The 15,683-nt window shown below is 42.5% G+C and overlaps 1 protein-coding gene across 1 annotated transcript; it reads right to left on the reverse strand.

Annotated features, from left to right (window-relative positions):
• Positions 1-6,128: 6,128 nt before the first annotated feature.
• On the reverse strand, positions 6,129-15,676 carry LOC119294783. The gene is made up of 14 exons (XM_037573048.1): positions 15,342-15,676; positions 14,649-14,739; positions 14,458-14,542; positions 14,251-14,335; positions 12,576-12,645; positions 10,130-10,199; positions 9,564-9,609; positions 9,237-9,486; positions 8,694-8,899; positions 7,275-7,349; positions 7,083-7,152; positions 6,868-6,948; positions 6,672-6,751; positions 6,129-6,574 (listed from the first exon to the last, which is right to left on the reverse strand). The coding sequence occupies exons 1-14, from the start codon at positions 15,473-15,475 to the stop codon at positions 6,496-6,498; spliced, it is 1,422 nt and encodes a 473-aa protein (XP_037428945.1). The 5' UTR covers positions 15,476-15,676; the 3' UTR covers positions 6,129-6,495.
• Positions 15,677-15,683: the final 7 nt, after the last annotated feature.

Raw genomic sequence — 15,683 nt, forward strand, 5'->3', positions numbered from 1 at the left:
CTCCTATATAAAGAGGGGGGAGGGAGGGCAGCCGCACCCTAGTCCCTGGCGCCTCCCTCTCCCCTCGTAACACCTCTCCCTTCGCTGAGCTTGGCAAAACCCTGCCGAGATCGCCGCTGCTTCCACCACCACGTCGTCGTGCTGCTAGATCTCCATCAACCTCTCCCTACCCCTTGCTGGATCAAGAAGGAGGAGACGTCTTCCCCAACCGTACATGTGTTGAACGTGGAGGTGCTGTCCGTTCAGCACTAGGATCTTCGGTGATTTGGATCACGACGAGTACGACTCCCTCAACCCCGTTCTCTTGAACGCTTCCGCGCGCGATCTACAAGGGTATGTAGATGCACTCCTCTCTCTCGTTGCTAGATGACTCCATAGATTGATCTTGGTGAAGCGTAGAAAAATTTTATTTTCTGCAATGTTCCCCAACAATTGGATAGTAGAACTAGTCGACTAGGATCTAACTTAATGTACAGTATACTAAATGTGTGAATGTGTCAATGAACGTGGTAAATTAATTTGATGTTTGTAAGGCTTTGCATGGTGATTTTTCTGTGCCCATGGAGCTCCATGGGTACCCAAGTATCCAACGGGTTTGGGCATGGGCACAAGTTATGCCCATGGATAATTTGATGGATGGGTAGAGGGCACGAAGATGGGTCATGGGTTGGATTTGGACCAGCTCCACCCAGTCCAAACCCGACCCATTGTCATCCCTAAATATGAGACGTATGATACTTATCATATGCATGAGGGAGAGGCATACGCTAACATACTTTCCGTTCTTGGATCACATGTTCTTATGATTGGAATTCTAGCAAGCATCTGCAACTACGGAAGATCATTAAGGTAAAACCCAACCATAACATTAAGTGTAAAGTTCCCTTTACTCCCATATGCAACAACCCCCTTACTCGGGTTTAAGCTTCTGCCATTCTTGCAACCCACTATAAGTGAATCATGAATATGTTGCAACACCCTGCAGAGATTATCCCACACGCTTACGCGACATGGAGGGCACCATAGGACAGCACCATAATAACATACAAATCAAATCAATCACACCAATACCACAATTAACCCGTAGGACAAAAGGGATCTACTAAACATCATAGAATTGCCACACATCATTGAATAATAATATATAGCGTAAAGCACCATGTTCAAGTAGAGTTACAGCGGGTAGAAAGAGATTACACCGCCGCATAGAGGGGAAGAAAGTTGTTGTTGATGGCGGCGAATTTGTTGATGTAGATCGTCGTCATGATGGTCCCCCCAGCAGCGAGTCGGTGGCACCGAGAGAGAGGGGAGAGAGGCCACCTCCTTCTTATTGCTTGGCCTTCCACCTAGATGGGAGAAGGATTCCCCCTCAGGTCCTTGGCTGCCAAGGCCCTCAAGGGGCGAGAGCACCTCTAGATTGGATCTCCTTCTCTGTTTCATGTCCCTCTTTTCTGGTCGAACACTGCTTCTTAAATATCCAGAGATCCCTAACTTTGATCAGGCTTTTCACACAATTTTTCCCGATATTAGCTTCCTTGCACCTGAAGGACACCTCCAACCGACCTCCGAGGAAGCCACAAGGGTTGATGGCGTGCCCGAGGGGGGAGGCACGCCCCTGAGCTTGTGAAGCTCATGGGGCCCCCTGGCATTGATTCTTGCGCCAAAAATTCACATATATTCCATAGAAAACCTCCGTAAAATTTTATTGCGTTTGGACTCCATTTGATATGGATTTTTTGCTAAAAAAAATGCAAAAAACGGGACTGGCAGTGGGCACTGGATTAATATGTTAGTCCAAGAAAATCAGATAAATTGTTGCTAAAAGTATGTGGGAATATTAGGATAATGGTATGGAGCAATCAAAAATTATAGATACGCTGAAGACGTATCACCATCCCCAAGCTTAATTCTTGCTCGCCCTCGAGTAGGTAAATGATAAAACAAAGATAATTTTTCATGTGGAATGCTACCTAGCACAATCTTGATCAAATAATATAATCATAGCATGAATATTAGGATACAAATGATTCAAGGCAACAATCTATCAATTTGACATTAAAATGATAGTACACATGAATACTAGGAGCAACTCTGGGGCGTCAGCACCTACCTCTGAATTCTTATCACTTTATCATCGTCATTTTCTTCTTCTGAACCCTGTGCTTCATATGCATGGTCATTCGCTAAATATTTCTCCTGCTCCATATCCCTCTTTTCCTGCCCGGCTTGGCCTTTTTCCTTTGTTTGTTCAACTCTGTTAGCACTACCCCATACAAGTCCATGTGCAAATTCAGAGATATCCCCTATATGCATGCCTCATTTGTGTCTACCCGGGCTCTTTCACTTGTGTTGTTTACCTTGTTGCTACTTGTGCCATCATATAGTTCGTGATAAACCTAGTTGCATTTAGGAGAACCTATTTGTATGCAAAACCTGAATTGTCGAATAAAATATTATATAGATGTATCCACGCCACCCTCTACGTCCTCATCTCAGTCTTTGAATCTTCAAGAGCCATAATTTGCTTGCTACGTCACTCAAATCTTAAAAGTAGCTAATTGTTTGAGAATTAAGATGATAATCCTTCTCTTCTTCAAGGGTATGATCCAATGGATCCTTTGGGGGAGAAAAACCATCATCTATAATGCTCTAAATGTTAGGGCCCATAACTGGAAGATGATAGAACATGTGAGTTTTTGAAGAATGATACTTGTAGCCACCAAAGTATATTCCTTGATGATGATATCCCTTGTTATACGACAGCCTCTCCTTAGGTGGTAGAACCAAAACATGAAATTGTTGCTCTGATACCACCTGTAGATCGTTATTGTCTTGAGGGGTTGAATAGATGATTACAAATTTTAGTAGGACACCCTAAATACTATTAAGGGTGGAAGTTAAGCTTGTGAAAATTAAAGAGCTATAATAAAGGCCGCAAACATAAGAATGTATCGTGAGGTTGGGATTGTTGTTGCAATCCTACGTCTTTACAAATGGGGCGTTCAAACGCCAAGTCATAACAGACTAGGACCACAGAAGTCTCGACTAGACAGCCACAAAGGTCATGGCTCCCTATCCAACCATCGCCATGGACACCAAGTCCAAGCCCAACTTGAGATAGATCTTGACACAAAGTAGGTAATGTCCGAGGCCTTTACAAATTTTTGGCACCTCCACAAACATCGAAGGCTTCCGCACCTAGACAATCTAGGAGGGACACACCCTCCAAAAGTAACAAGAAGACATTGGCTTGATGAATAATACCTTGCTTGTGTTCAAAAGAAATCTCCTCTACTCTCAAACTCTCATAAGGTGGATCGCTAAGATTGGGGAGGATGGACTATTCAAAAGATATGAATGGATCTCATGGGTGAAGGAGAAGCTCTAACTCTTAGCAAAGATATAACTTGAAGGCTTAGTAGGCGTGTTACTGGGGAGAGGGATGTGGTATATATAAGTTGGGCCCATAATCTTATCTATACACATGGATTTGCACAGGTCAGAGATTCGGCACACTATAGCTCGAAAGATCTGAATGCCAAGGTGGCAACTTTAAGTACGCTCAGAGGGTCTGAGCCAGCCCTATGAGAAGGTTTTGAATGAGTCCAAAGTTGTAAGAATAGATATTAGAGGGTCCAAAAGAAACATACTTGAAGGTTCCAAACAAGCTCAAACAAATATGTCCTGAAGGATTGGAAGTTCCAAACGAACATCACTCGAAGATTCTAGATGAAAGATGGGGTTTTGGATGGTTCACCATTAGAAAGTCTGAACTATAATAGGGTTGTGGTTTCACCATTGCACACTTTTGGTTTGTCCGGACGGATATAGCTCAGAGTGTCTGAATTAAGTTTGATGCCTTGACTGAACTGGCTTGGAGATCCTAGATGGGTGACACTTGGAGGAATCGAAAGACCATAGAACATATCTCAAGCATCCCAGAATACCTGAACATCTCGTTCAGAGTGCCTGAATAGTCGTAGCTAACTTAGACACACACACTTGAAGACTCAAAGGATCCAAAGGCATACCACTCGGAGGCTCTGAACAAGAAAAACAAAGAGAAGTTTAGGTGGAAGAGTGAGGGTTTTCGGGGGAGTAATGGAGGCTTGAGTTTGAGCACTTAGCAAGAAATATATTCCCCTCACTAGGTATAAGATCCTTGTTTGATAGTACTGACATACCTATATCTTAAATCTGATATCAAATGAAAAAAAATCTCCAAAGCTTTGAGGAGTTGTCTTGCAAGTAGCCACCCTATTTTGGACTTAAATTGATCAACTCTTTAAGAGTAAAACATTAGTCCCTTAATCTTATTGTCATGAATAATCAAAACCCACTATGGGGCCTAGATGCATTTTCAGTCTCCAACCAGCATCGCTTCCCACCTCCCTTTCCACATGCCATGATCCACAACGTTGTTCGAGTTAATAACAACGGCATCACCTCATATTTGATTGTCCTTGGATCCATTCACTTCAGTTGTGGAAAAATGGAAATTAAAGTAAAAAAGAAACAAAGAGAAGAAAGAAAGCAAACCAAAAGTTGGAAACCTATTAATATGCAAGCCTATTTGGAGACAAGAGAGGGTTGCAGACCTTCCTTCGCTCTAGCAATGGGTGAGAGGGCTCAGGGAATGCGCCAAAATGATATTTTTGTATGAAGTGTAGTACATTTCAATCCTCAAAAAATGCAAGTTTGGAACTCTAGTTCACGAAGACATAGCCCGTGCAGAACCAATGTGTGGACAAAGCTCTTCATAGACCTTCGTTGTGGCAAATTTTTAGAGTTAAGGTGGAGGATGCAAGGGGGTCAAAGGTGGTGCTACAGCCCTGTCAGCACATTGTGCTTAGGACCATAGACATTGGTAGTTCCAACGCCTATAGCGCCAAAGACGAAAGAGAGTGACAAAAACTACAGTTGCTCTAAAACGGCGGTCAGAATCAACAATGAGCGTTCCTCCGTATGTCACCTCCTATTTATGAGGCAATTGCATTCTTTTATATATGTCTCTCTCCCACTCCATCCATACCGAAATCATATATAAATTTATAAATAGTTCACATCATTATTTTATTTTATTTTTTCTATTTGTTTTAGTTACATGTTCCACCTCAGTATCCAACTATTTTTTATAACCATGCAACTCATCCACATCAATAATCATGTATGTTTAGCACATCGTCAACATGCCATCTCATCATAGCCAATCATCACACGTTATCTAATCATTAGCCTCATTTTTAACAAGTGTTCCCACTGCAACACGTTGGTTACGTTCCAGTTGTAACTGGAACTCATTTGAGTGAATCTAGCTAGTCCTCCCAAAATCGAGCGAACCTGGGTTAGGCATGGATCTACGCTCAATAAAAGATAGATTAAGGTGGAGTAAGATCAATAATGTTGTAACAAGTGCTAGCACTACAAAACAGTGTATTCTGAGGTTGCCATGCTGATAAATTTTCAGTGATGCAAGCATGTTACTTTGTGGTGGTCAAAAATGAGATGCCTGCACTATGAAGGTAAAAACATTGCAACGATCAGCACTAGGATTTGTGAGTTGGTGTCGTTAGGTATCCCAACCAAATTCCACCATATACCCTAGTTTATTGTGTGATAGTTTTCACCCTTGTATTCGCTACAGCACATCCGTGCACGTTCTGCCCATACAAGTTGATAAGCTTTTCTAATTCACTTTGAAACGGTAAGATGCCTTGTTTCTTTTAGTTTTGAGTGAGTTGGTCGACCTGCAGAAAATTAGTTCGCGCCAATGTCTTCAATTCTTCACTTCACATTCAGCTTTGCAAGTAAAATGGAATAAACGAGTGATGTTGTTATAATTCTTATACTCTAAAATGATCTAAATCTCTCTATTTAACCCACCCATAAAACGTGCAAGTATAGCTTCGCCTTCAACTAACATTAGAGATGACATGACAAAATAAACCCGAGCCACCAACACCACCAGAATTGTGTGCAGGTAATACGGTGATATGTGCGCACGCAAACCAACAGCCTTTTGCAGATTCGTTCCTACTGTACATCCCAGCCAGACGTATGCGTAATCCCTTCACGACGTGAGGGGCCACGCTTCACCGGGTGGAACAATAGACCAAATAGACACTTTGTTCCATGAGATGCCATTCCAGATACCTTAACATTTACTCTCTTTTCTCAAGGTCAAGGAGCACAAAAAACAAACGAGACATTTTTATTTACAATGAACACAACCTAAGTCAAACGGGAACATCTATGAGGCACAAAAAGGAGCCAAGGTGACATACTTACAGACTGATAGTACATAACTGGAACCCGAAAATGCTCAGCAGCTATCTTTTCCTTCCTTTTGGTTAGACAAGATATATTTTCTCCATATTGCTGAACTTTTCTGGAGTTGTGCAGACCTCAATCAGCTTAAAGTTGTGATCGGAGCACATATGCACATCACACAGCCCACATGTACAGATTTGCAATGTTCAGCTTAGTTAGCAAGGTTTAAACATCATATACAGCCATGCGCTCCTCGATGGGGTTACGGCAGATTGGACATCTTTTGCACTTCTCAGCACATGACCTATACAGCAAAGAAAAATGGTAGCTTCTATTTAACAACAAACTGAAATGTGCAGTTGAAAAGATTGAGTAGGCAAGAGCAAGAGGCCGAAGCATACTTGCATAACGTTCTGTGCCGGCAGGGAAGTATGACCATGCATATTTCTCCCTCGTAGCAAATCCTACAAAGTACCTTCTCCTGAAACGAACAGAATTTGATTGGCTTTGTCAACAGAGAATGAACGACATACCAGACAGACAACTTTGATTCCAATGAAAAAATGAGCCTGGACAAGTGAGACAAAGAGCAAGTACATTTTGAAGCCTTTCATATTCCTGCTGGGTAGACTTGGTGATTTCAGATTGCTCCCCCAACGCTGCCTGGAGTCTCCAAACCTGAAAGGTGAACAAGTAGGAAAATTGTTGCTTTTGTTGATAATAATCACAGGTAGTGAATAAAACTCTAATGTGGTGAATAAAACTCTAATGTGGTAAATGATTATAGAATCACAAAACAGTAAAAGGGATACCTCTTCTGCTAAATCCTTCTTGGGCATTTTCTTTACTACCTCAGGTGGGTAACCAGAGAATGTATTGTACCTGAAAACAAAGATACAGCAAAGTAGTAGTTCAGAGACTTTGTAAACATTGACAGACAAATAGCAGCATACTAAGCAAATTAACGTAACTTATGAGTTCGTATGAATGAGCTGAAGTAATACCCGTTAGATTCAGTATAAAACAGCCGAGCTTGCTCTTCTTTGCTCCCTTCATCAATAGACCACCAACCAAGAAGCCTGAACAATATATATACGAAGCTACCATGTTAGAAGTCAGCATGAAGGCGCAATACTGTTACATTGCTCCATAGTGGATCGCCGAATATAAGCAACTTAATAGAACGTTGGTACCACAATTGGGGCTAAGGTAACGAATTGGTACCACTTTATGTTTTTTTGCGTGTCAGTACCAAGTCTGGGCAGACCATAACAAATCAGGAACCTGACAAGCAGGGCCCACGTGTCAGGTGCCAACATTTTTGCAGAAACTCCCATGCTTTATATTTAATCACACAAAAGCCCCAATTTGCTTAAAAAAAGCCACTCTCCCTGACCTCACGCGCCTTCCATCGCAACAAGCTCGAGCCGGAGCTCACCTCCGCCGGGAGCAGCAGTTGCGCCCCAGCGCCGCCCAGCTCCCCCTTCCTCCTGTTCCTTCTCCTCCTCCTCACTCCCGGTCTCTCATCTCCCTGTCTCTCCCGGTGCAGGCCATTGACGAACGCCCGAGATCCCCCACCGCCGATCTGGACACTGTCCGCCGGAATCCTTGTGCCGCCGGCCAGATACGGTGCCCCGCAGCCAGATCCGCCCATTCCCGCTGCCCGCGTTCTTTTCCTCCTCAGCTCCTGCGAGTCCCATCACCCTCGTCGCCTGGTCATGGTTCGGTCGCATGCTGCTGCCTCGACCGTCCCGAGCGCGCATACGAGCGCCCTGGCTGCCTCGACCGTCCCGAGCGCGCATACGAGCGCCCTGGCTGCCTAGCCCGTCCCCAGCGCGTGTGCGAGGGCCCTGTGCGCCACCAGCACCTTCGCTGGCCGAACTCGCCATTGCCATGACCTCCCGATGCACCTCCACCATTGCTTTTCATCGTCGGCGACCAAACCCCGGCACGCCGACGTGGCACACTTAATTAGGGACTAATTACTCTGTTAAACACACCCCTGAGTCTGACATGCAGCCCCACAAGTAAATTAGCTTAAGGTTATTCTTCTGGTTAGATTAGTGTTATTCCCAGGGCCCCACATGTCAAGTTTTGACTCGGCGGTGTCAACTTTGACCCAGCCCAGGCCCATTGGCATGATTAAATATAAAGCAAGGGGGTTTTCTGCAAAACACATGCCACATCAGCCCCTGATAAGTGGGCCCTGCTCATTAGTTTCCCTGTCAAAATGGGTTTATACGAGGTTTAGCTCAATTTGTTACGGTCTGCCCCAGACTTGGTACTGACATGCAAAAAAACATAAAGTGGTACCAATTCGTTATCCTAGCCCCAATTGTGGTACCAACGTGCAATTAACTCAATATAAACCCATAAGAAAATAAATTGACATAATAATAGCTCATGGTAACTATCAGTTTTACCTTGACCCGTGATGAAGAAAAGCGAAATAATCACGGACTTTTGATGACACTGTAAGGTAATTCGGACTAACTGGTCCATTGCGCAATAGCAGAACAACTTTCTCCACCAATCTTCCTATCGAGAAAAGGACACCAGCTCCTTGTAGAATAAATAGTGGGGAGAAAAGAGCAAATATTGGAATGTAGCGAGCGCTAGGTGGTGTACCCTGAAAAGCAGATAAAATTAAACTACTAATCATAAGAAGGAATTGCTAACAGCAATAAGGTCATGAAGATCATTACGGATCAAATCAGTTTTCTAGCTAATGAAGCTAATGAAGGGGTATTACTTTTTACTAAACGCCCTAGTTGAATTCCAAAGATCTGTTCAGATTCAGTAGAATAAGTTGCCAATGTTTTCCAGAATTCAAGTAATATGTTCTTTCGAAAGAAAGGAGACGTTTTTCCCTGGCAGTTTTTCATCTGCCCAGCATCTAATAGTAGATATGACCCGTTAATCTCAACCATATTTCCTACATAATATATGATTTGAATGGCATGTACCTCCAACCGCATACAAAGCAAAACTTGGAAAACCACCAGCGGTATTTTCATGAGATGACCTCCTATGTCTGGAAGGCCACAAATCCTCTCTTGTTCATGGTCTTCCAGTGATGGGAGGACAAGACCACTCTCCCAATCACGATATCTAATAGCTGATGATGATGAGCTAGCCTCCCCATGAGTAGGAGGCCTATGAATCATGGGATTAAACCATCTTGTACAAACAAGAAAAGCAAAACACTCTGCGATCCTGTATAAACAAGTTGATGGGTTAGATTATTAGACATACTAGCTGTTAAATAAGAATTTTATTGAGATCCATCTCACCCATAATTTATAAATAAATCCCACCATCCCAAAGCACCAACATCACCTGCCATATGTAATAAGCCAATATTACAACATCATATCGTGCATTAGGAGGCCCAACAAAAAATTATTAACTTAGGTAATGCTTTGGGAGATCAGATAGAATGTAACTCCTACAGTTCAGGAAGTATATAGGTAGTAGAAACTACCTACAGAGCACAAAACCTGCTCGGCAGTCTCAAAATAAGACCGTCTCACTTATACCTCCTAAGTCACCCTTCTACTGCTCTATAAATAAATAAAAGAACCTTAGAACGCCTAGGTCTTCCATACTATGGAGCCCTAGCATTGTAGTAGTCATGTGCATAGAAACAAGATTCAACTGTAATCCAGAAGCACAAAACAATTGACGAACAGCATATGTTCTTTGTTAATTCTATGGTAAAGGCCTTGAGGAACTAAGGAGCTGCCTCAAAACACCCACTAGTTTATAACCATTGAAAAAAAATAAGATGCTTGGCAAGACAATAAGATACTCGTTCTTATATGACGTAACAATTGGAACGCGGGTCAGTAGACTTTACCAGATAACTTGAGAAGTGTGAAGGTTGTCGCAGCTATAAGAAACACCATAGAGATTGCGACCCAGAAATGCTGGTTACAAAATCAAAGGCATCTAATATAAGATAAATATTAATGGCTGTACTGTAGTTAAGATAAAAAAAGTGTATTTTTTTTACAGTTTGTGTTGTCAAACTGTAAGAATGTTGACAGTGATATACAACAGCGTAACATATGCTATGTTGAATGTGAAAATGCAATTCAGACTTATCTTTTAAAATACTTCCACATGGCTGTATTTTATCAATTTGCACTCAAACATTCACCCAGTTTAAAAAACATGTCACTCTGGGATCACGCAAAAAAATGTCACTTCGGGACACATTCAGTCAAACTTCTGCAACTTTTCTACCAATATCCTTCAAGTAGTACTCCCTCCGTCCAGAATTACTTGACGCTCAAACGGATGTATCTAGCACTAAAATACGTCTAGATACATCCATTTGAGTGCAAAGCAATTCTGGACGGAAGAAGTAGTTAGATTTAAGACTGGATACTTGAATATCGTTGTGTTTTAATCAAGTCTTTTGTGGAAAATGCCCATTTTCTAACCTTCAATTATTACTCAAGTTCAACTTTCACCCATAAACTCCACGCTGTCTACAATACACACTTGAGCTATGAAAACGCCTAAAGCACGGCACTCCAGCAATCTAGGAGGGTTTTCCCCTGATGTGGGCAACCTATTTGGCAACTGATGCTGACGTGGCACATTGCAGCATCCTAAATAAAAAGAGTTGGTATTACTAGTAAGTTTTTAAATTATCTCTTGCCTCGAGTGTCATCCAATTTGACATGCATTGCTTACATAGCACATTGGCAGCAAGCCAGCAACAAACCAATTAAGTAAGCAAATAAAAATAGCTGGCCTCACACGTAGGTCTCTCTGCAACTCATTCTGTGGCCAACATTGTTGTCCTGAAATATCGTTGGTGAGCCACTTGTCATCGGTCCGATCAGCATGCGCGCAGATCCATGCACGGCAAAGCGGTATCATCAGTAGCCCAACCGAACGCACCACTGGCCAACACAAGTGAGGAACCCTTCCCCAAATCTGGGTGTAATCGCTAGCCCAGAGCAAGCCACCTCTGTCAAGGCACGGCAAGCTGGGTGAACTACATCGAGATGACAGCAACGACCCTTCCCCCTGCTCGAGCGGAAGCAAAATCCAAAATAAGGGTGTGCAGGCTCTGGTCTAGATCCAAGTTAGGGCTGGGCCTGCTCCTCCCTACTACCTCTGCTCAGGCTCACTCTCTTCTACCATGTCCAGGTAATAGAAGGAAGAGAGGGCTGCAGATGATAACTGACATGTGGCCCCTCTATCATCAATTTAGCTAACTGTTTCGTAGACTGTTCAGCAGTTCAATGATTAAAGTGATAGTTGAACCTTTGGAGCTTGATATCTCTCAGTTGGGTTTTCAAAATATTTTAGAATGGAAATTAGTGGTTAAAGTTTAGGACACTGCCAGTGTCCAAAATAATATGATCCGCCAACTAAAGAAATTATGATTACCAGATAAATAAAGTGGGCAAATTTGTATTCTGGAAGCTATCAATGTGTGAACCGACAACTGAAGAAGAGGGTGTTAGTATAAAAAAAAGGGCAGCCCGATGCACGTAGCTCCCGCTTGTGCAGGGTCCGGGGAAGGGTCCGACCACTTTGGGTCTATAGTACGCAGCCTTTGCCTACATTTCTGCAATAGGCTGTTTCCAGGACTCGAACCCGTGACCTCATGGTCAAAGGCAACAGCTTTACCGCTGGGCCAAGGATCCAAGAGGGTGTTAGTACGTTCATATAATTTGACAAATTGTGCACTACAACTAGAGCATCAATATCAAAGAGAATGAAATGATCCAACCATACATTTGGTGAATTAGTCCTGAGGTTTAACAATTAACCGATATATTTCTGCAATGCATTATTTCATGGTGAGTTGATGCAAGACATATCAACAGCTGGGCCAAGTTTGTGTTTTCTGCTACATAGAATTATTCAAATCTCTGTACAATCTGAAAGGGGCTGTATAATGTATTCAATCTAGTAATTACTTTGTATCACATCATTATATTTTTATTTACAATCTGTTACGAACAGAAATAGAAAGTTACCAACGAAACAAAAAGTTAGCTGTCTGTTGCATGACTTTCAGTTCTATAAGTGAGTGGCATCCGTATCAAAATACTCCCTCCGTCCCAAAATAAGTGTAGTTGATTCAGTACAAAGTTGAAAGTTGTACTAAATCAACGACACTTATTTTGAGACAGAGGGAGTATTTCTTTAGCATTATTTTTCCTTGTGAACAGAAGGAGATGTTGTAAATATATGTTTACTTCAGGGAAGAAAATTTTGAACTGTGATTAATTTCAAGAAGGTTCCACTTTCGGATCCACTAGTACGAGAAAACTTACAGGAAGCGTCTCCCAAATAGCTTCGTCGCTCATGCTTTCTTCATCCCCTGGCATTAAAGCTTTACACATTCTGAACAACAGAAAACACATAAAAGGAAACATATACAAGTTAAGACCCATAGTTACTACAATCATAATTATTGTCACATAATAACAAACTATGTTACTGTTGATAGTATACAATTCCATCCAGGGTGGTCTTTTAAAAAAATAAGGTCCAAAGTTACATAACTGAAGCAGCTAAGAAGGGATTGAAATAACAACAGTTTGAAGAATTGGATGCCAATTTGCATAATGATGATTACAACTACGACTCATAACTTCAGGGTGAATACCATCATCTTATTAGTGTGTATAAATGGAATAAAAATATAATTAAATAGAGCTAGATATTATAATACATTTATATTGGAATAGAGCTGTACTTTATACAACTCTAAATGCTTATTTTTACACACCAGTATCAACCAGATGTATCCGATTAATCTGCACCATTGCAATCTATTACCCACCAAAAGTAAACAATATAGGTCTCCATTTTCTTTAAATAGTGTGGAAATTTCAGGTCTCCTGGAGCAAACATGGAAGCTATCTAATCTAACAGAACTCTAAACTCAGAATCAGTGTCGTTGCCATTTTCAATGCTTAAAACTAAAATTGTATTGATACTTTTTCCAACACACCAATTTGGGAACGGAGACAACCATTTTACTCAGAAACATTGTTCTGGATGAAAACTAGCGCACAAAAGGCATACATTGAGAATGCAGAGGCAAGAAAAGTGAACAGACAATTGGAATTCCTTCATGTTGTTCTATATTAGTGGTACCATCAAGGTTTGACCAATTACTATACAGTTGTTAGCTAAAGCAGCAATCAGCACTGAAGTTTTTTTCCGGGTAAAACACTGAAGTTGAATGCGGATTCCACACCTGGGTGCATCTGCATCATTTCGAAACTGCAATTTTTACATTTCAAAAATCTGTGGAGAAAAACATAGATGTACAACATGCTATGACATGTACACTTGCAAAAACATTATGAAAAAGTATGATCATTTGTAAATTGTACCACAAATGTGTACATCTATAGCTGCTAGGTTTGAAATCTTCTGGTCTTATTAGGACAGTAGACATGTAGTTATATTTTTGCACGAAATTTTGCAAATGCACCTGTGGTACAAGTTTGATCTTTTGTTCAGTATGGGCAGAGTTTCTTTTTTTTTGATAGAACGCAACTGCACCCATGTGTATGAAGCAAATTCCCTACTTAAGCTGCCTAGTTGAATGGCTCTTGTGTGAGTGGGGGTTGTGTGAAAATGGATCTAACTGACTTCTGATGGGTGCACACCACATTAGAAATGTGGACAGATTATTCATCTAGAATTCCAGATATAATCTGAGCAAGGTAGAAGTTACAAGAATAATGAGCAGGAAGCACTAACATATATCATTATCATGACAGCTTTCACCTGTGCTGGTTACCTAGCCAGAAGAAGAATCTACAATCTAACAGGATAAACTATAATAATTTTAGCCAAACTTATTACAGATAATGGAAGCAAGGAAACAGGCAAATCCACTTAAATTCATGCACAACATTGCATCTGCATATATGTAAAAATGGAAAGTAGAGTACTACTACGTAGGCATCAAAAAAGGAGAAGATATCTTACCTAAAATTGTCAACAAGGATAATCACTTCAAAAGTCAGCAGAGGAAGGAACACGATCTTCATATCAACAGCTGGATGATTCTTAACTGTGGAAAAAACAAAGGAAAGGCAAGGTGGGGGTCAGAGAATAGAGTAGGGATGACAATAACACCAAACCATAAGATATGATTTGACAAAGCTTCATTCATCTAGCAACTTCAGCATGTACCTCTTAAACTTTCAAGATATATGCAAAGAAGCAGCTCGAAGGCGATTAGCAATGGTGCTGCAACAACAGAATGACAAGGAGCCCACTACACATAGGGAACGGACTTATCAGATACAATGCACGGCAAACAAACTACACTTGCATTCGCATATGCAACAACAAAAACTACCCAAATCAGTAGTAAATCTTACATGACGCCCATGAGGCAATGAAGGGGCTGGCATTGAAAACCTTCCACGGGCGGCCACTCCATGAAATAGCCACAGCGGGATGAATATAATCCTAGGTAATCGAAATAAGAAGGTGATTAACAATTGATGTTAGCTTTGTCACCGCACACACACGAACCAGCCATGTACAGTACAGTTGGGTTGCCTTGATTGGCGATGTACAGTACAGTTGGGTTGCCTTAATTATATTCTATTTATTGATACAAGAGCTCCAAAGTTCCTAGAAACACACAGCCATTGTGAATCAATTAACAAGATCTCAAAGTTCCGAAATGCAGCAGGAAAGCTACAATCAGAAGCCACTAACACTGGGTAGCATGAGCTAAATTCCAATCCGAAACACGGGCGGGCACAAACTAAAACTAAATTGGCCCCCGTCTCATTGAGAGGCCACTAACTCATTGATAACCAGAGTGATTCGCTGATTCGCCCCAGAACAGATCAGTTCGCCGCCCGAATCGAGCGGGCGCAGCAAGTCGGCCCGCGGAGCGGAACGCGGGAATCCGCATCGCTGGGCCCTCTGGACTGAATCTGCATCCGGCGGGAACAGAGCAGCAGCTCGCGCCCCGCAACTAACCAACCAGGGCCGGCACCAGCCGGCCGAACCAGATCGACGCGGCGGGGAGCTAGCTAGGGTTTACGGGGCGTACGTACCACCAGGAGGAGTCGGTGCGGCCGTCGACCCTGAGCGCGAGGAGGAGCGTGAAGCAGAAGAGCGCGGCGTGCGCCGCCGCCGCCTGCGCCGTCTTCCCCACCCCCGCCCACGTCTGCGCCCGCCGCCGCTGCATCTCCCTCTCCCCCTCCCTAGGCCGCCACTCCTCTCCTCCCTCTCCCTCTCAGCTCCGCCCGTGCACGAGGTTCGTCTGTCAGGGTGGGCTGGGAGTAATGGGGGATAAAGGGCACGAGAACGAGGAGGAGGGGAGGGTTTCTCTCCCTCTTTACTCGCTGGCGCTGGACTATGATTGCCGGGTGAGTTAACAAACAGGGCGGTACGGT

Source organism: Triticum dicoccoides, chromosome 4B (assembly GCF_002162155.2).
Source record: "Triticum dicoccoides isolate Atlit2015 ecotype Zavitan chromosome 4B, WEW_v2.0, whole genome shotgun sequence".
NCBI classification, from domain to species: domain Eukaryota; kingdom Viridiplantae; phylum Streptophyta; class Magnoliopsida; order Poales; family Poaceae; genus Triticum; species Triticum dicoccoides.

Bases quoted from the DNA above. Each gene is read 5' to 3' on its own strand.
- LOC119294783 (XM_037573048.1), bottom strand. From the start codon at position 15,475: ATGCAGCGGCGGCGGGCGCAGACGTGGGCGGGGGTGGGGAAGACGGCG. The intron at 14,543-14,648 runs GTAAGATTTACT...CCCTATGTGTAG, and splicing joins CATTGCCTCATGGGCGTCAT to TGGGCTCCTTGTCATTCTGT. The intron at 6,575-6,671 runs GTATGCTTCGGC...TTTGCTGTATAG, and splicing joins CGGCACAGAACGTTATGCAA to GTCATGTGCTGAGAAGTGCA.